The sequence below is a fragment of the Ovis canadensis genome, chromosome 3, assembly GCF_042477335.2.
Source record: "Ovis canadensis isolate MfBH-ARS-UI-01 breed Bighorn chromosome 3, ARS-UI_OviCan_v2, whole genome shotgun sequence".
NCBI classification, from domain to species: Eukaryota; Metazoa; Chordata; class Mammalia; order Artiodactyla; family Bovidae; genus Ovis; species Ovis canadensis.
In genome coordinates, this window is record NC_091247.1 from 105110417 (window position 1) to 105130237 (window position 19821).

At 48.0% G+C, this 19821-nt stretch overlaps 1 protein-coding gene across 1 annotated transcript in view; it reads left to right on the forward strand.

The window, feature by feature from the left end:
• The window catches only part of ACOXL (acyl-CoA oxidase like), a 366969-nt gene that overhangs the window by 8587 nt on the left and 338561 nt on the right, over positions 1 to 19821 (forward strand). The window contains exon 2 of the mRNA XM_069583969.1: positions 17318 to 17414. Coding sequence (XP_069440070.1) covers positions 17318 to 17414 — 97 coding nt within the window. The remainder of the gene's footprint in view (positions 1 to 17317; positions 17415 to 19821) is intronic.

The window sequence follows — 19821 nt, forward strand, 5'->3', positions numbered from 1 at the left end:
ACAGGGTGCCAGTGTCTAGGCTCAGGTCTGTGTGACTGTGACCAGCACCTTCCGCTCTGTCTCCTGAGGCCACGGCTTCCATGTGGAAAGTTCTGCACCAGCCTGTGGCTGCCATGCTGTGAGGAAGCCCAAGCTGGTCCTTGAAGAGACGCCCCATAGAGAGATGCTGGCCGTTCCTGACTGCCCCGGCCCCCAGCTGTTCACGCCATCTCAGCTGGGCCCCCAGACCTGTGAGGAGCACACAGGCCATCTCTATTAATACCTGATCCTGTGTGCCCAGGTTCCTGGCAGAGTAGGAGGCAGAGTGTCAGTGAATTGTTGTTTTAAGCCCCTACGTTTTGGGGTACATTGTTATCATAGCCATCGGAACCAGGACAGTCTCTCATGTAATAGCTTCTTGAGAAAGGATACCAGAGAATTAACCTTTTGAGATCTTCATGTCTGAAAATATTTACTCTCAAAATTGGCTGAATATTTGTGTAGGTGTAGAATTCTAGACTGGGAATAAAATCTCCCTCAGAATTTTAAAGGCATCATGCCTTTAGATACCCAACATTGTTACTAAGGAGCCCGACGCCTCCTGCACCTTGGCATTTTAGTATGTAAAGATATGATTTGTTTTTCTTCCTCTTGCCTGGAAGTTTCTGAGACTTTGTTTTTAGCACTGGCTCTGTGGCATTTTACTGTGTTGTGACTTGATGGTGGTCTCTTTCTCTTTCATTGTTGGGGGCATGCCAGGGGGCTCCTTTAATCTGGAAACTACTGTTCTTCAGCTCTTTGCACTGCTATCTTATCTGAACTCTGATTCAGATGTCAGACCTCTGGGGCTTGTCTTCTAGTTTCCTAATCTTTTCTTTCTTGTTTTTCATCTCTTTACCTTTTCATTTCTCTTTCCTGGCAGACTTTCTCAACTTTATCTTCCAACTTCTCTTGAGTCATTTAAAATAACGACTGTCATAATTTTCAAAGTTTCTCTAAGTCTCTTGTTCCTTTTCTAGAACATCTGTTCCTGTTTTCTGGTTGCCAGATGTCTTATTTCTTGGGAATACTTGATGGTAAGTTCTGAGATGTTTCTTTCTATTTTCTGCCTTGTCTCTGTTTCTTGAGTTCCTTTCTTCCCCCTTTGTACTTTTGACCTCTGTTTTTCATGTTTGAGGCTTTTGTTAAATGTCTAGTCAACCTTGGGTGTTTGTTCAAAATCGCAGTGAAGTGAGTAATACGAATAAGTACTGGTTTATAAACAAGCAGGGTTCTTGGCCCCTGACCAAGACTTTCTTGATCAGAGAGGACCTTCCCTTCCAGGGCAGGTTAGCATTAGTGTTGTGTTTTGGTCAGGGTTAGTCCCTGAGGATGGGTGTGTAGAGAATGAAGGACAGGTGAAAAGGCCGGGTGCCTGAAAAGATGGTTGGTGAGCTGGTCTCCTCCATATGTGACTTTAGGCTGATTGGAAAACTAAGCTCCTCTTCTGTATGAAATTTTAAAAAGCTGTGAACTCGTAAAAACAGAATAGAATTGCGGTTAGCAGGGACTGGTGGTAGGGGGAATAAGAGGGATGTTTAAAGGAACAAACTGGCCGACAGATGGCACGGTACAGCGAGGATGGACGGTGATATTGTGTTATGAATGTCAAACGTGCTAAAGACGAGGGTTTTTTTCCTTGTTGAAGTAGAGTTGATTTACAGTGTTGTGTTAGTTACTGGTATGCAGCAAAGTTAATATATACTCTTTTCATAATGGTTTATTACAAGAGATTGAATATAGTTCCCTGTGCTATATCGTTGGGCCTTGTTGTTTATGCATTTTATATATAGTAGTTTGTATCTGCTAATTCCAAACTTCTCGGAGAAGGCAATGGCAGCCCACTCCAATACTCTTGCCTGGAAAATCCCACGGACCTAGGAGCCAGGTGGGCTGCAGTCTGTGGGGTCGCTAAGAGTCGACTCGACTGAGCGACTTCACTTTCACTTTTCACTTTCATGCATTGGAGAAGGAAATGGCAACCCACTTCAGTGTTATTGCCTGGAGAATCCCATGGACGGGGGAGCCTGGTGGGCTGCTGTCTCTGGGGTCGCACAGAGTCGGACATGACTGCAGTGATTTAGCAGTAATCCCAAACTTCTAATTTATCCTTTTCCTATCCCTTTTCTTCTTTGGCAACCATAAATTTCTTCTCTGTATCTGTGAGCCTGTCTTTGTTTAGTAGGTGATATCGCATGATATTTGCCTTTCTCTTTCTGACTTGTTTCCCTTAGTGTGATAATTCCCGAGTCCATCCATATATGTCCATATGTGTATATGGACCACATCTTCTCTGTCCATTTATCTGCTGATGGACACTTTGGTTGCTTTGGTGTCCAGACTACGAATAGTGCTACTATGAACGTTGGGGTGCTGATTCCCACCCCCCCTTTTTTTTTTTTTTATAAAGTTAGCATAAATTGTGCTAACAGTATACTCTTTAGACCACTGGAGGAGGAAACAACAACCCACTCCAGTATTCTTGCCCGGAAAATCCCATGGGCCCGGGAACCTGGCGGGCTGCAGTCCACGGGGTCACAAAGAGTCAGACACAGCTTAGCAACTGAGCACACACTCTTTAGACATACCTGGATATGTGAGGACCTCTATATAATGAAAGGAAAGGACTGCTAAACCAAGGTTTAAAAGGGTTGGCAGGTGAGGGCTGAGAGATGAGCGGTGAGGGTGGGGCAGGGAGGGGGGCACACGGGCGTGGCTTTTGGTTGCTGGCTGCTTCTCTGACTGGATGAAGGTGTTTATCACAGTTTTAAGATAATGATTCAGACTGTGTTGCCTCCCAGTTATGGTTGTAAAAGGCAGAATTGTTTTCTGGTTGGACCAACAGTTGGAAGGAATAAAAAATGAACTATGAATAACCAAGAGTGTGTCCTTAGGATCCTGGCAGAAAGAAAGACAGGCAGTGACCGGGAGAGACTGAGAGAGAGAGAGATCTAGAGAAAGGCACTGCAGCTCGTGCCGGTAAAGGTCAGGCAGCTCAGTGGGCCTGCTTCCCTTCTCCGGGCTCTGTTCAAGGAGTGCAGTTGGCGACATGCGTTTCGTATTCAATTGCTCATCTGACTCTCAAAGGTGATAATAATGAAGTTTAGAAAGGGCATGCTAGTGTGCTTAGTCACTCAGTCATGTCTGACTCTTTGTGACCCCACGGACTGTAGCCCGCCAGGCTCCTCTGTGGAGTGGGTTGCCGTGCCCTCCCCCAGGGGATCTCCCTGCCCCAGGGACTGAACCCAGGTCTCCCGCGTTGCAGGCGGATTCTTTACCGTCTGAGCCACCAGGGAGCCCTGTAAAGGGCAGAGATGGGGACTCCCCGGTGGTCCAGGGGTCAGGACCTCGCCTCCCAATGCAGGGGGTGTGGGTTTGATCCCTGGTCAGGGAGCCAAGATCCCACATGTCTTGTGGCCAAAAAACCAAAACATAAAACAGAAGCAATATTGGGAGAAATTCAATAAAGACTTTAAAATGGATCGTATTAAAAAGTCCTTAAACAGAAAGGGCATAGTCCTAGCTTCCTTTTCTTTGGAGAGGAGAGGAGAGGAGAGAGAGAGCGTAGAGGTGGGATCTGCAGGGTTTAAATTACAGGCAATAAATCCCGTATACTAATTTCACGTGGGAAATTTCCTTGGAGAAGGTTGTGCAGAAGTCGTTTTTTGCTTCCTCATTTGTATTACTTGCCCAGTTGTGTCAGGCTCTTTGCGACCCCGTGGACTGTAGCCCACTGGGCTCCTCTGTCCATGGGATTCTCCAGGCAAGAATACTGGAGTCAGTTGCCATGCCCTCCTCCAGGGGATCTTCCCAACCCAGGGATCGGGGTCTCCCGCGTGGCAGGCAGATTCTTTACGGTCTGAGCCGCCAGAGAAGCCCTTCCTTATTTGCCACCGTGTTACTCCTCAAGTTGGTTCAGGAATGGTCACATGATCTGATTTCAGCCACTGAAATGGGAAGGGAGGTTTCTGAGGGGTCCAGGAAAAGATGCTTCCTTGCTTATTTGAGAGCTCTGTTGGATGGGCAGACCTTCTCATTTTGGATAGAGTGGAGTCTGAATGTGAGGCTGACAGGCGTGCAGCCATTTTGTCACCAACAGGGAAGCCAGCCCTTGGAGGAAATGACTCAGAGAGGCAAAGTGGAGACTCCGCATTCTGGTAACATGATAAGCCACAGAGTCCATGTGCCCCGAAGCCTGCACTGTGTTCCTCATCCCCAGCTCCATGAAGCAGTAAGTCCCCTTTACAGTCCAGGCCACTGTGAGTTGGGTTTCAACCAAACTTGTGGTCCTTAAGCAAAAGCACCCCAATTAGTTTGCTTTTCTTTCACTTTAGTTTCAGTTGCAGAGACAGGAAAACACAGCTTACCTTGGTTTCGGGTGCAGAGGCTGAAAGGCAGGAGCCGGGGTGATGCTGGCTGGAGTCCGTGGCTCTGCTTGCCCCGTGTCCAGATGAACTCTGGCCGCCGTGTGGCCTTCGGAGCTTTGGGTGCATGTCCCACTGCTCAGTAGCCAGGCTGGAAGAGAAGGGCTCTTCTTGGCTTCTGGCCCGGTCCAGGCCACCCTCCCTGGCCCATCTGGCCACTGCTGTTGCCTTTTCTTGACATGCCACTGGGCTGGGTCACCCAGCAGAACCACGTGGGTGGGAGTGGGAGTGGGAGCCTGCTAAAGACAGAGTCGGGGGATGTGGCCCAGGAAAGGGAGAGCCCGTGTGGGACAGACAGCACTGGGCACCCCTCCTCGGCTTCCTCCTGAGCCCCTGGGTCACTGCAGGGAGTGAAGGGTGGCTGGGAAGGGCACCTCGGAAGCCAGGTCAGGCATTCTCACCTTGAGCAGGGCACTTAGTGCTGCCTGTTAAGTTCCTTCCATGTTCCTCTGGCCGTGAGTTGGATCTGAAGTTGGGCAATACCTTGCCTTTTCTGGGCAGAGATTTGCTGACTGATCCCAAAAGGGTGTTTTGCATGAAAGAAACCAATGTCTGTGCAGAGAGGCTAGGGTCATGGGTGCTCATTGCTTGCTGCCTCGGAGGGGCTGCGACTTTGGAGGGAAGCAGGCGTTTTTTCTAACTGAGGTCATTCTGGCTACGTCTGGAGACCTCAGAACTGATGCTGTTCTTGAGGGGGCCCTCCCACAATCCTCTGCCCCCTTCTTTCCCTCCTAGAGAGCTGAGATTCTTCTGTGTCCGTGTGGATATGTTTTTATTATTTGCCTTGTTGCACTGAGTTTCAGTGGCATCCCTTGTCTTTCTAAGTTCCCTTCTGTCCATCCTCTTCTTTACAACGATGTCCAAGTGACAACATCTGTACTCGGTCCTCTCTCCGTGAGCAATGCTTTGCTGGTGGGTTGATTCCAGGAGCAGAGACTGATTCTTACATAGCTGTGACTGTGACAAGGGGGATCCTGACTGACAAAAGGAGACGGTGCTGCTGATTAATGATCACTCACCCTTCTCTTCACAGCAACAGCTCTATGGACCACATGCAAACCTCTGTTTCTTTGACACTATCTACTGGCTTACTGTGGGGCTTCCCAGGTGGCACAGTGGTAAAGAATTTTCCTGCCAGTGCAGGAGATATAGTAGATGCAGGTTCAATCCGTGGCTGGTCAGGAAGATCCCCTGGAGAAGGAAATGGCAACCCACACCAGTATTCTTACCTGGAGGATTCCATGGATAGAGGAGCCTAGTGGGCTACAGGCCATGGGCTCACAAAGAGGTAGACATGCCTGAGTGATGGAATATTCACACATGGGCTTATTGTGAGAACTTAGACATCATGGGAGACCCTAGAACCCCGGGATCTCTCCCCAGCCCTCCTGGCAGCCATGGCAGAGTGTTGATCTCCACTTGGCCCTTTGGGGACCCCAGGCCCTAAAGTCCAGGGGATCATTGGGCCCTGAGGGAATCTCTGTGGCCATTTCCCAAGTTCCCTTTTACCTGTACATGGACAGGTGGGTGGACAGGTAGCTCTCAGGGTCCAGCAGGGGACCCTGGCTCCTGTGCACATTTAACTCCCTAAGGGTGCCTCCTGCACACTCAGCGAATGGATCTATTTTTGAAAATGATGGGTTTTCCCTCTGGATCTTCTACTATGAGTTTGTGTACCGTAATGTTCAGAAAAAGACCCTGATGCTGGGAAAGATTGAAGGCAAAGGAGAAAAGGGCAGCAAGAATCAGATCTTTGGATAGCATCACCAACTCAATGGCCATGAATCTGAGCAAACTCTCGGAGATAGTGAAGGACAGGGAAGCCTAGTGTGCTGCAGTCTATGGTGTTGCAAAAAGTTGGACGCAACTTAGCAGCTGAACGGTGACAACGATATTCAGGTGGCGCAGTGGTAAAGAATCCTCCCGCCAATGCAGGAGGTGCAGGTTGGATCCCTGGGTCAGGAAGATCCCCTGGGGAAGGAAATGGCCACCCACTCGAGCATTCTTGCTTGTGAAATCCCACGGACAGAGAAGCCTGGTGGGCTACAGTGCTTGGGGTCGCAAAGAGTCGGGCGCAACTGGGCATGTGGCACACACGCACACGAGGCCGCTCCAGAGACACCCTTTGAGTCACCAAAGGTTCCACTGTAGTTGGACACAAGGCGCCCCGTAAGCCAGCAGACACCACCCTCCTGTGGTCAGAGTAGACCTTGGGAGGGAGTCAGGCCTGATTATACTTGTAGACCGTGGGGCTGGGCATCCTCCAAGACCCTGACCTGTTGGCCACAAACCCATCCTTGCTTTCTTAGCTAATCTCTCAGGGGCCAAAAAGAAGGCTGAGCGCCAAAGAATTGATGTTTTCAGACTGATGCTGAAGAAGACTCTTGAGAGTCCCTTGGACAGCAAGGAAATTAAACCGATCCTAAAGGAAATCAACCCTGATTATTCATTGGAAGGACGGATGCTAAAGCTAAAGCTCCAATACTTTGGCCACCTGATGCAAACGGCTGACTCATTGGAAAAGACCCTGATACTGAGAAAGACAGATTGGGAGAAGGGGACGACAGAGGATGAGATGGTTGGATGGCATCACCGACACAATGGACATGAGTTTGAGCAAGCTCTGGGAGGCAGTGAAGATCAGGAAAGCCTGGTTGTGCTGCCGTCCATGGGGTCACAAAGAGACACAACTGATTGACTGAACAACAGGGGCCACTCCCATCAGCACCTCTCACATGAACCCTAAAAAGTAACCCTACTTGTGTGAAGCTTCAAGTCTCGTTTCTCAGCCAATCGCCATCCTGGAGGTTGAGATTGAGTGGTGACCTGGAACAATCAGAAGCCGCCCTCGGGCGGGGCTGACACAGCCTCCCCAGGATCCTGGTGGGGAAGGAAGAGCCCGCAGCAGTCTGCGCCATGTGCCTTCACCTAATGACAGACATGCCCGAGTCTCGTGACAGCTTGTATTTTCATCTTGCTAGACCGTATCTGTTTCTGTCCCCCGCTCCCTCAGCACTGCCTCCCCTCGGCTCCCTTCCTGCTCACCTTCCTCCCCTTTCCTCCTTCCCTCCCCTCCCTCCCCCTCCCTCCCCGGGACTTCCTCTCTCTGCCCACAGACACCCCACTCCTCAGCCTACCCTGCACAGCCACTGGGTACTCGCTGCTCTGCCTTCTCTCAGCTCCTCCCGACCAAGCCAAGTAAAGGTAATTGCTAAATCCAAAGCTCCCCATTCCAGAAAACCACCAGGCCATCCCAGGGAGGGAACGCCCATCCAGCCACTTGAAGTCTGATGATAACACGTGAACTGCCTGCAGGGCCCCTCTTCCTCTTGCTTTGTCTTCCATGCTGGACTCCAAGCCCTTTGAGCGTGGGAACTGGCCTGGCTTCTTTTGAGCATTGAGATGGAGCAGGCGCTTTAGCAAAAGCTCAGGAAGGAAGGGGAAAAGCCAGGACGGAGGGGGAGGTTCTGTTCCATCAGTTACTCAGTCACTCAGTTCCTCGGTCACTTGGTGGGGGCCCAGGATGCAAGGATGGGGTCTAGAACTGCCTCCTTCAGGAATTCCTGTGAGGTTTTTGTCTTCAAGGAAGGACTTTCCTTCCTCTTCTTCCCTTTCCTCTCAATATGCATAGCCTTTTTTTTCCCACCTGCAGCCTCTGTACTTTGCTCATCAGCTAAGGTTGGCCAGAAGTTCATTCGGGTTTTTTCATGTTATGCAAAAATCAGAACGAACTTCTGGGCATCTTCCCAGCTGAGGGAACTTCATGGCCTACATTAAACCGCAGCACTTAGAAACCACCCCCTTTGCATCTTCTCAGGCGCCTGCTGGCTCCGGGCCTTCAGCCTTTGACAGTTACCGCAAGATGATTCAACAGTTTCTATTTCATTCACCATCTACTCATTCACCAGGCTGTGTGTGAGGTTCATGGGGTGGTGCCCAGGTTTGGGGGTCGGAGGTCGAGTTGTGATCACGATGTTTGCTAGAAGGCGGATGGGCCCTGTGCTGGCTGCCTCTGGGGGGGGGGGTCCTGTGTGCTCACAGTGGGGTACACCTAGAGTTTTAATAGAGATAGAGCATTTTTTGGTGGTTTTTTTTTTTTTTAAATAGTGAAAGATGAATATCAGTTGGAGTGATATTTTTATCAGCCAGACAAAAAATAAAAGATAATTACAATTGCAAGCCATAACGGGAACATGAGTAACTTAACAATATAAAACAGTTATATACAATTTAGGGAGTCAAGCAGAGTGATGTGGTAAGGGGAAGGGCACACAGGCATGTGCTTTCATCTGCCCAGCCAGCCTGTCGTTTTTGGTTGGTGCATTTAATCCATGTACATGTAAGGTGATTATTGATATGTATGATTCTATTGCCATTTTCTTAATTGTTTTGGGTTAGTTTTCTATAGGTCTTTTCCTTCTCTTGTGTTTCCTGTCTAGAGAATTTCCTTCAGCATTTGTTGTAAAGCTGGTTTGATGGTGCTAAATTCTCTTTAACTTTTGCTTGTCTGGAAAGCTTTTGATTTCTCTAAGATGAAGCATTTTTGATTCTTGCTGTTTTCAGAGAGAAGAGGGAGTTTGTTCGGGGCTGAGCTGGAGTTGTCTCCAGAAGCAGATTGCCAAAGAGACCAGGATAAAGGCGTGGATTATTGGAGCAGAGCACTGCTGGGAAACCAGCGTTGGTTTTCAAGTTCTTGTTAGTTTTTCATTCTAGAACGTCTGTGTTGCGTGGAGACACATGGTGATCTCCAGGCACCAGGGATGTCCTTTGTCATGAGCATTCAAATTAGGTATCTGAAGGTGTGCTTTCCCTTAGACCAAAACTGATTTTGATTTGGAGTTGGAGAAAAACACCCACCACTGCTTTTAAAAAATGATTTTTGTGTGTTTATGTGTTTTAATACGCAAAGGTCTTTTTTTGGTGGTGGCGTTGTCTTGCTTGTCTCTTTTTATTCTATTTTAAAATTAATTTTTATTAAAGTCTAGTTGCTTTACAGTGTCGTGTTAGCTCTGCTGCTGCTGCTGCTGCTGCTAAGTTGCTTCAGTCGTGTCCGACTCTGTGCGACCCCATAGATGGCAGCCCACCAGGCTCTGTCCCTGGGACTCTCCAGGCAAGAACACTGGAGTGGGTTGCCATTTCCTTCTCCAATGCATGCATGCATGCTAAGTTGCTACAGTTGTGTCTGACTCTGTGCGACTCCAAGGACAGCAGCCCACCAGGCTCCTCTGTCTCCGGGATTCTCCAGGCAAGAACACTGGAGTGGGTTGCCATGTGTTAGCTTCTACTGTACAGCAAAATGAATCACTCATACATATATATGTATGTATCAAGATTGCCGGGAGAAATATCAATAACCTCAGATATGCAGATGACACCACCCTTATGGCAGAAAGTGAAGAGGAGCTAAAGAGCCTCTTGATGAAAGTGAAAGAAGAGAGTGAAAAGGTTGGCTTAAAGCTCAACATTCAGAAAACGAAGATCATGGCATCTGGTCCCATCACTTCATGGGAAATAGATAGGGAAACAGTGGAAACAGTGTCAGACTTTATTTTTCTGGGCTCCAAAATCACTGCAGATGGTGACTGCAGCCATGAAATTAAAAGACACTTACTCCTTGGAAGGAAAGTTATAACCAGCCTAGATAGCATATTCAAAAGCAGAGACATTACTTTGCCAACAAAGGTCTGTCTAGTCAAGGCTATGGTTTTCCCAGTGGTCATGTATGGATGTGGGAATTGGTCTGTGAAGAAAGCTGAGCGCTGAAGAATTGATGCTTTTGAAGTGTGGTGTTGGAGAAGACTCTTGAGAGTTCCTTGGACTGCAAGGAGATCCAACCAGTCCATTCTAAAGGAGATCAGTCCTGGGTGTTCGTTGGAAGGACTGATGCTAAAGCTGAAACTCCAGTACTTTGGCCACCTCATGTGAAGAGTTGACTCATTGGAAAAGACTCTGATGCTGGGAGGGATTGGGGACAGGAGGAGAAGGGGATGACAGAGGATGAGATGGCTGGATGGCATCACTGACTCAATGGACATGAGTTTGAGTGAACTCTGGGAGTTGGTGATGGACAGGGAGGCCTGGAGTGCTGGGATTCATGGGGTCGCAGAGTCGGACACTCTGAGTGACTGAACTGAACTGAACTGATGTATATACACATACATGCCTCTGTACATACACACCAGGGCTTCCCTGGTGGCTGAGACGATAAAGAATCTGCCTGCGATGCAGGGGACCTGGGTCTGATCCCTGGGTCAGGAGGATCCCCCAGAGAAGGGAGTGGCTACCTGCTCCAGTGTCCTTTCTTTAACAATGCGTTTGTTGGTGGCTGTGCTGGGTCTGTGTTGCCGCGAGGGCTTTTCTCTAGCTGCAGCGAGCGGGGGCTGCTCTCTCGTTGCTGTGTGCGGGCTTCTCATTGCAGCGGCTTCTCCTGTTGTGGAGCACAGGCCCTGGGGCGCAGGGCTCAGTAGCTGCAGTTCCTGGGCCCTGGAGCGCAGGCCCAGTTGTGGTGCTGGACTATCCGAGGCATGTGGGATCTTCCTGGATCAGGGGTTGAGCCCATGTCTCCTGCATTGGCAGGTGGGCTCCTTACCACTGAGCCACCAGGAAAGCCCCGCTCCAGTATTCTTGCCTGGAGAATTCCATGGACAGAAGAGCCTGGCGGGCTCTATAGTCCATGGGGTTGCAAAGAGTCAGACGCCACTGAGTGACTAACACTTTTATTTTCTTTCATATATATATCCCTTCTTTTTTCATGTATCCTCCCTTCCTAACACTTGTCTCTTTTTTAAAATGGACTTTTCATTTTGAATTACTTTTCAATTGATAGGAAAGTTGAAGATATAATACAGAGAGTTCCCATCACCCTCTTAGCAAGTTTCCCCTGTTAACATTTCACAGAACCAAGGGACATTTGCAGAAATGAAGAAGGCAGCCTTGGTCCGTTGCCGTGAACTCAGTCCTAGACTGCTTAGGTTCCATCGTTTCCGCATGGTGGCCTCTTTCTCTTCCAGGACATGTGCTTCATTGCCATAGCTCCTTTGTCTCCCCTGGGCTGTTGGAAGAAGACAGAGAGAGACAAAGAAAGACAGTTCCTCTTCTTTCCCTGTTTCTCATGACCTGACACTTTTGAAGAGTTTCGGTCAGATATTATGTTGCATGTCCCTCCCTCTGGGCTTGTCTGATGTTTTTCTCACCTTTAGGCTGAGGTTATGAGTTCCGGGAAAGTGTGTGAGGGGGAGTGGCCTTCTCGTCACGTCATATGATTTGATATGATACCATCATATCACGTCACACCAGTCACACCACAGCATACCACACCATGGTATACATCCTGTCAGTGTGACTCGGATTTTTCCCTTTTGCTGTAAAGTACCATGAAATACAAAATGATCAAGTGTACACTCTCAGAATTTTGGCAAATACGTTCACCCAGGTAACTCAAACCTCTATCAAAGTAGAGGACATTACTATTAGGCTGAAGTTCAGGCCATCTGATGCGAACAGCTGACTCATCGGAAAAGACCCCGATGCTGGGAAAGATTGAGGGCAACAGGAGAAGGGGATGGCAGAGGATGAGATGGCTGGATGGCATCACCGACTCGATGGACATGAGTCTGAGCAAACAGTGGGAGATGGTGAGGGACGGGTAAGCCTGGTGTGCGGCAGTCCATGGCATTGCAGAGACTCGGACACGACTTTGTGATTGAACAACAACACCACTGTCAGCCTGGAAAGCTCCCCCGTTCCCCTCTCGTGCCCTCCCCACCTCTGCCCTGCCCTCCAAGAGACAGCCACTCTTCTGCTTTTGTTCCTGCTGTGTTTTGGTTTGTTTTAGAATTTAATAGAAATGGAATCTTACAATGTGTTCACACAGCATATTTTTTGTGGTATAATAATTCAATTTAATCCCATAAAGCAATGAAAATGCATGAACCACAGCTACAGTAGACACTCAGGATGAATCTTATTAGCCACATTGAGTGAGAGAAGCCAGACACAAGAGATGACATCGTGACTAATCCCATTTCTTTAATATTCAAAAGTGTCAAAAATAATTCGTGGCGTTACAGGTCAGGAGGGCAGCTAGCATGGGCAGGAGAGAGGGCGTGCTCAAGAGAGAGGCCACAGAGGGAGTCAGCTGATGTGCTGTGATTTCCATGGACTTGGCTGGGATTATACAGAGGGGTGTAATCTTTGTGAGAATTCATTAGGCTATACTTTTATGACTGTTGCTTTGTTCTTGGTGTATTACATATTATTAAAATGCTTATAATATAAGATACTAGTTTATGCCCATCAGTTGTGTGTGTGTGTGTGTGTGTGTGTGTGTGTGTGAGTGAGTGTATTTGATGAGGCCATGTGTATTCCCTATCTGTTGATGCATAGCTGCTGCTGCTAAGTCGCTTCAGTCGTGTCCGACTCTGTGAGACCCCATAGACGGCCTCCTACCAGGCTCCTCTGTCCCTGGGATTCTCCAGGCAAGAGTGCTAGAGTGGGGTGCCACTGCCTTCTCCAATTGATGCATAGCAAATTACCTCAAAACTCAGCAGCCAGTTTCTGTTGGTCAGGAATTTCACAGCATCTTAGCTGGGTCTTCCATGACGTTGCATGTAGGGTGTTGGTTGGGGCTGAAGGTGTATAAAGGTTTGGCTGGGGCTGGCAGAGCCGCCTCAGAGGCGGGGCACTCACATGGCTAGTTGGCTGGAGGCGTCAGCATCTCCCCGGGTGGATTTTTCTATCAGGCTGCTTGAGTGTCCACATCATGGTTTCTGGCTTCCTCCAGAGTGAGAGATCCCAGAGAGTCTGAAACAACGTTTTCTAGATTAATACACACCATTTATACGTATCAGTAGTGCATTCCTTGCGCTTCCCTGGCGGCTCAGCGGTAAAGAATCTACCTGCAATGCAGGAGACCCAGGTTTGATCCCTGGGCTGGGTAGATCCCCTGGAGAAGGGAATGGCTCCCCACTGCAGTATTCTTGTCTGGGAAATCCCATGGACAGAGAAGCACATACACAGCACATCCCTTTTTATTGCTATGTAACATTCCATTTTATGACTAGATCATAATTTATCAATTCTGTTAGTGAATGATGGCTGTCTGGATGCTTTCCAGTTTGGGGCTCTTATGAATAAAGCTGATACGAACATTCTTCTATAAGAATTTATTTATTTTTTAAATTTTATTTTTACTTTATTTTACTTTACAATACTGTATTGGTTTTGCCATACATTGACATGAATCCACCACGGGTGTATACAAGCTCCCAATCCTGAATCCCCTTCCCACCTCCCACCCCATATCATCTCTCTGGATCATCCCCATGCCCCAGCCCCAAGCATCCTGTATCCTGTATCTAACATAGACTGGCACTTCGTTTCTTACATGATAGTATACATGTTTCAATGCCATTCTCCCAAATCATCCCACCCTCTCCCTCTCCCTCAGAGTCCAAAAGTCTGTTCTATACATCTGTGTCTCTTTTGCTGTATCACATACAGGGTCATCATTACCATCTTTCTAAATTCCGTATATATGTGTCAGTATATTGTATTGGTGTTTTTCTTTCTGGCTTACTTCACTCTGTAATTTTTAAAAGAATGTTTGTTTATGTGTTTGGCTGGCTCGATCTTAGTCGCGGCACTTGGGACCTTTGATCTCTGTGGTGGTGTGTGGCTTTTTTAGTTGCGGTGTGTGGGGGTTTTAGCTGCAGCCTTCAAACTCTTAGATGTGCACCGGGGGTCTAGCTCTCTGATCAGCGGTTGAACCTGGGCCCCTTGCACTGGGAGTGCAGAGTCTTAGCCCCTGGACCACCAGGGAAGTCCTGAGGTCGGCTTTTTGCCACTCGACACAGTGCTTGGAGGTCCATCGCCGTGGCCACGTATGTCGGTTGCTCACTGCTGCTCATTGCTGTATCGTGCTCTTCTGTATGAATGTACCGCAGTTTGTCTGTTCCCTAATCGAGGGACATTTGGATTATGTCTGGTCTTTGGTGATTACAATTAAAGTTGCTATAAACATGCATGGATAAGTGTTTGTGTAAAGGAAGGGCTTTATTTCTCTCTGGTGAATACCCAGGAGTGGAATTGCTGAGCTGTAAACTCAGGTGTGTGTTTACCTTCATGTTCCTGTTCAGTCACTAAGTGATGTCCGACTCTTTTCGATCCCATCAGCTGCAGCATGCCAGGCTTCCCTGTCCTGCGCTATCTCCTGAAGTGTGCTCAGTCTCATGGTGATTGAGTTCGTGATGCCATCCAAGCGTCTCATCTTCTGTCGTCCCCTTCTTCTCCTTTCCTCAGTCTTTCTCAGCATCAGGATCTTTTCCAGTGAGTCAGCGCTTCTCATCAGGTCGCCAAAGTATTGGAGCTTCAACATCTGTCCTTCCAGTGAATAGTCAGGGTTGAATTCCTTTAGGATTGACTTCCTAAGACACTGTTAAACTTTTCCAGAGAGGCTGTAGCATTTTTTTTAAAAAATTCCCACTACCAGTGAACAAGAGATCCAGTTACTCTCTGTCTTAACAAGAACTTGATATTATCAGTGTTTTTTATTTATGGTTCAGCTTTTAAATTAGTGTCTCATAGTCTGGTCCTAATTCCACAGGTGGAACTGCCCAGCAAGGCACTGTCTTACTAATCCTTAGCTGGACGCCCATCCCCACACGACTCTGAGGAACAGTGAAGCTCCTCTCATTTGCTTTTGTTCTTGCCTGTAATGATCCTAGCTCAGGGGTTTTCAAGCTTGCTGTTAATAATGGAACCATGTTTAAAAAGCTAAGTCCTACACAGACCACCAATAGAGAAGTCAGATGGTGGAGCTGCTGGGAGTAGAGCCGGCCCTCTCTGGACCCCATCACCACCCCGACAGCTGTCCCCAAGGTGCTGCCCAGCACACGAGTCCCAGCTCTTACTCAACTCTCATGCCATCTACCCAGGACCTGCCAGCTCTCTTAATCCCATAGGACCTCTCTCTGCCACTTATGGCACAGACATAAAAATATTTGCCGAATCTTCATATCTTACAGACCCAAGAAGACAGAAAAGAGAAATTATATCTGTTAAAGTACCAAAAACCATTGTTATTTATGATTTATACCTTGTGTGTGTATGTGTGCTGAGTCTGTCTGACTCTTTGTGACCCCATGGAGTGTCTCCTGCCAGGCTCCTCTGTCCCTGGAATTTTCCAGGAAAGAATACTTGAGTGGGTTGCCATTTCCTCCTCCAGGGCATCTTCCGGACCCAGGGGTTGAACCCCAGTCTCGTTCACTGGCAGGTGGATTCTTTGTACCACTGCGCCCCCTGGGAAGCCCAGTAATCTTAGTAGGCCACCTTAAATGCTAAATACTGTTTGTATAACAAAGCTTCCCAGGGGGTGCAGTGATAAAGAATCCACCTGCCTGTGCAGGAGATGCGAGTTCAATCCCTGGGTCAGAAAGATGCCTTGGAGTAAGAAATGGCAACCCACTCCAGTATTCTTGCCTGGAAAATTCTGTGGACAGAGGAGCCTAGTGGGCCTCAGTCCATGGGGTCACAAAGAGTCGGACATGACTGAGCATAAGAATAAACAGAAAGACTAAGGTTGCTAAGTGTAGAGACTGATATTTAAAAGCATAAAATGCACAAACAAAGATGTATGTCTCATGGGAGAGCTTGAGATATTCCTGAAACCCTGACTTTTCCATCGCAGAGATAGTTTCCTTTTTGCTTGAAAAGCATTAGCAATTTAGACATTCATATTATGATAAGCAGATGTTCAAGCTTTCAGGAGGACAGATTCTAAGATTTTTTTCATCCAGCTTTGCTGCTGCTGCTACTGCTGCTAAGTCACTTCGGTTGTGTCCGACTCTGTGCGACCCCATAGACGGCAGCCCACCAGGCTCCGCCGTCCCTGGGATTCTCCAGGCAAGAACACTGGAGTAGGTTGCCATTTCCTTCTCCAATGCATGAAAGTGAAAAGTGAAAGTGAAGCCGCTCAGTTATGCTGGACTCTCAGCGACCCCATGGACTGCAGCCCACCAGGCTCCTCCGTCCCTGGGACTATCCAGGCAAGAGTACTGTCTTTGTTAAATGGTAATTCCTTGGGGTGGCTGTTGAAGTGAAGAACAAGCGCCACCTAGTGGTTATATTTAAGTGTACAGGTCAAAATAAGTTAAAACATTTTGGAATATGTATCCTTTAACTTACATGCTAGCAAGATTATGCTCAAAATCCTTCAAGCTAGACTTTTAGCAGTCTATGAACTTTCAGATGTACAAGCTGGGTTTAGAAAAGGCAGAGGAACCAGAGATCAAATTGCCAACATTCATTGGATGGTGGAGAAAGCAAGGGGATTCCAGAAAATCATCTTTCTCATTGGAGGATAATTGCTTTACAATGTTGTTAATTTCAGCTGTACAGTAGTGTGAATCAGCTGTAAGAATAAATATGTCCTCTCTCTCTGAGGCTCCCTCCCCCTTCCCCCCGACCCCATCCCTCTAAGTCAGCACAGGGCACTGGACCAAGCTCCCTGTGGGATAGAGCAGGTTCCCACTGGCCCTTTGTCTCACCCGTGGGGGTGCATGCATGCCAGTCCCAACCTCCCAGCTCGTCCCGCCCTCCCCTCTCCGCGCCCCCCACCCCGTCCACACGTCCATCTCGAAGTCTGCATTTCTGTTCCTGCCCTGCAAATACGAACCCTTCCTTTCTTTCCATTTTGACCCCCTGTATTGACCACACAGCCTGTGTCACACACACTGGCCTCCTTTGACGCGCAGTGTCAAACAAGAGCTACAGGGAGACCCAGCAAAGATGTCTGTTCTGACAGAGCCCTGGGTCCAAAGGCTCCGTTCATGGTCCTTTCAAGGTCTTCACACCTATTTTGTATCCATTTGTCACAGGTATGATTTGAGTCTGGATGAAATGAGAACTTTGACATTTCAGAGAGTGACGTTTACCATGGGTCTACCTCTGTTAAAACGTGCAATTCAGGACCAGGTGAGTCTCACTGTTATTATGGTGTAAAGTGTGTGAGCGAATGAGAGAGAGACAGAGAGAGAAAAAGATTCTGTTTTTGCTTTGTTTGCTTTTTGTGACTTGTGGAAGGAAGCGCATTAATTTTGTCCTGGGGGAAGCAGACAATTTGGTCGATATGGGAGTGCCTCCCTCACCCTCCTTTTCTCCCGCTTTCCTGTTAATCTAGCTGACATTCACTTCTCTCAAGCCAACAGGCCAGGAAGTAGGAGAACCAGCAAAGGTAGTGAAATATTTGTTCACAAAACAAATATGATTTGGGGTTGCAAATTCAAATGTCTGAGAAATATGATAATAGATAAAATAATAAAAATAGATTCATTTTACAGGGTCTTCAAGCATTTTAATCTTGTCAAAAATGGATGAGTCTTGTTTGTCTAAGAATTGCCATTCTCAACGCAGTGAAATTATTTTAGTCAATTTAGCCTTGCTAAAAAGAGAGAAGGAAAGAAGCAAAGAAAATGTGAGGAGAGGATTCCTTTGTGAGGCTAGCATTAGGAGCTCTATATTTACCGAAGTTGAAGTCCATTCCATAAAGTCCATTAAGTTCGTTCCATATAGTCAAGGCTATGGTTTTTCCAGTAGTCTTGTATGGATGTGAGAGTTGGACCGTAAAGAAGGCCAAGTCCAACAGAACTGGTGCTTTTGAACTGTGGTGCTGGAGAAGACTCTTGAGAGTCCCTTGGACTGCAAGAAGATCAACCCAGTCAATCTTAAAGGAAATCAACCCTGAATATTCATTGGAGGGACTGATGCTGAAGCTGAAGCTCCAAAACTTTGGCCACTTAATGTGAAGAACTGACTCATTGGAAAAGACCCCGATGCTGGGAAAGATTGAGGGCAGGAGGTGAAGGGGGTGACAGAGGATGGGATGGTTGGATGGCATCATGGACTCAATGGCCATGAGTCTGAGCAAACTCTGGGAGATAGTGAAGGACAGGAAACCCTGGTGTGCTAGAGTCCATGGGGTCACAAAGAGTTGGACACTACTTAGTGACTGAACAGCGACAACAAAGTCCGTTCATTCAGCTTCATAGCTTCCTTAAACCTAACATTTTATACAGGAACAATACGCCTCTTGGGGAGACCCCTGGGGGAGGGCCCTGAACTGGGGCTGCTGAGAAGCTGAACGTATTCTGCAGTGAGCCTGGCCCCCTTTCTGCCCCCCGTGGTTTGTAGAGGGAGAGGCTGAGGACCGAACCGGTGGGAGTCTTGCCCATTCGGGAGACCACGAATGGTGGGCATTGATTCGGGGCATTGATTCTCTGCAGAATGCGAATCAGAGCCAGTGGGGGCCTGCGGTCATTGGTTGAGACCAGATCCCACCCCCTCACCCACCTTGGCTGGCTGTCTGTCCTGGGGAGGCAGGGACAGAAGTCAGCATCTTCTCAGCAGGAGGGAGTTACAGGCAGAGCTTTGGTATCTCCTGGTGAGGTCCTGCAGTCCCTCTTAGGTGACGGGGCACAGCATTGCCACCCTTAGATGGAGAGCATGTGCAAAGAAACACCCACAGAACAGGGTGGCGCACGCTGGGCAAAGCCTGGAAAATAGTTCTGCACCAATCAGAACATACTGGCAAAGTAGGTGTCCAAACTGGTGGATTGCCTCTAAATGGAACATACATTTAGAAGTGAATACAACCAACCAACCAACCAATTAACCTATCAACCAACCTACCCGCCAGACAACCTACCAACCTGCCAACTAATGACCAACCAAGAAAACAACCAACCAACCAACCAACTAACCAACCAACCAGTCAACCTACCAACCAAACAACCTACTTACCAACCAGCCAACTAACCAACCAACCAGCTAACCAACCTACCAACCAACAAAATAAACAACCAGCCTACCAACCAACTAACCAACAAAACAAACAGCCAACCAAATTACCAAGCAAACAGCCCACCAACGAACCAACCAAACATAAAGAAACCCTAATTCCTCTTTGCTTTAGCTGCTTTCTCCATCACAGCCTGGCCTCCAAATGCATCCAGCCTGGGGCTGGGGGGAAGGTAAGAACTTGACATGGGGGCCAGTCTCCTGCCCCTTTAATTAGCCCATTATGTCTAAGGCTTAACTTAGTGTCAAAATTCAAGACCCGGACGTGAGAGTCGATCCTGTAATGAGGTTTGCCAGTTGCAGCCCGACCCCCATGTCTGAAGGCATAGCCTGTGCACTCTTGCTCCCCGTGAAGCATGTGAAGGCCTGCATCCAATTACCTTCCTGTTTCCTTGGCTCCCTCTGAGGTCCTCAGCAGCCAGACTGCTCTGTCCTGGATGATTAGGTAGGATTCCTCTGGGAGGCACAGGATTGGCCTTGGACGATCCCTCCAGTTCATTTCTGTTACTTATTTCAGGCTGTTTGG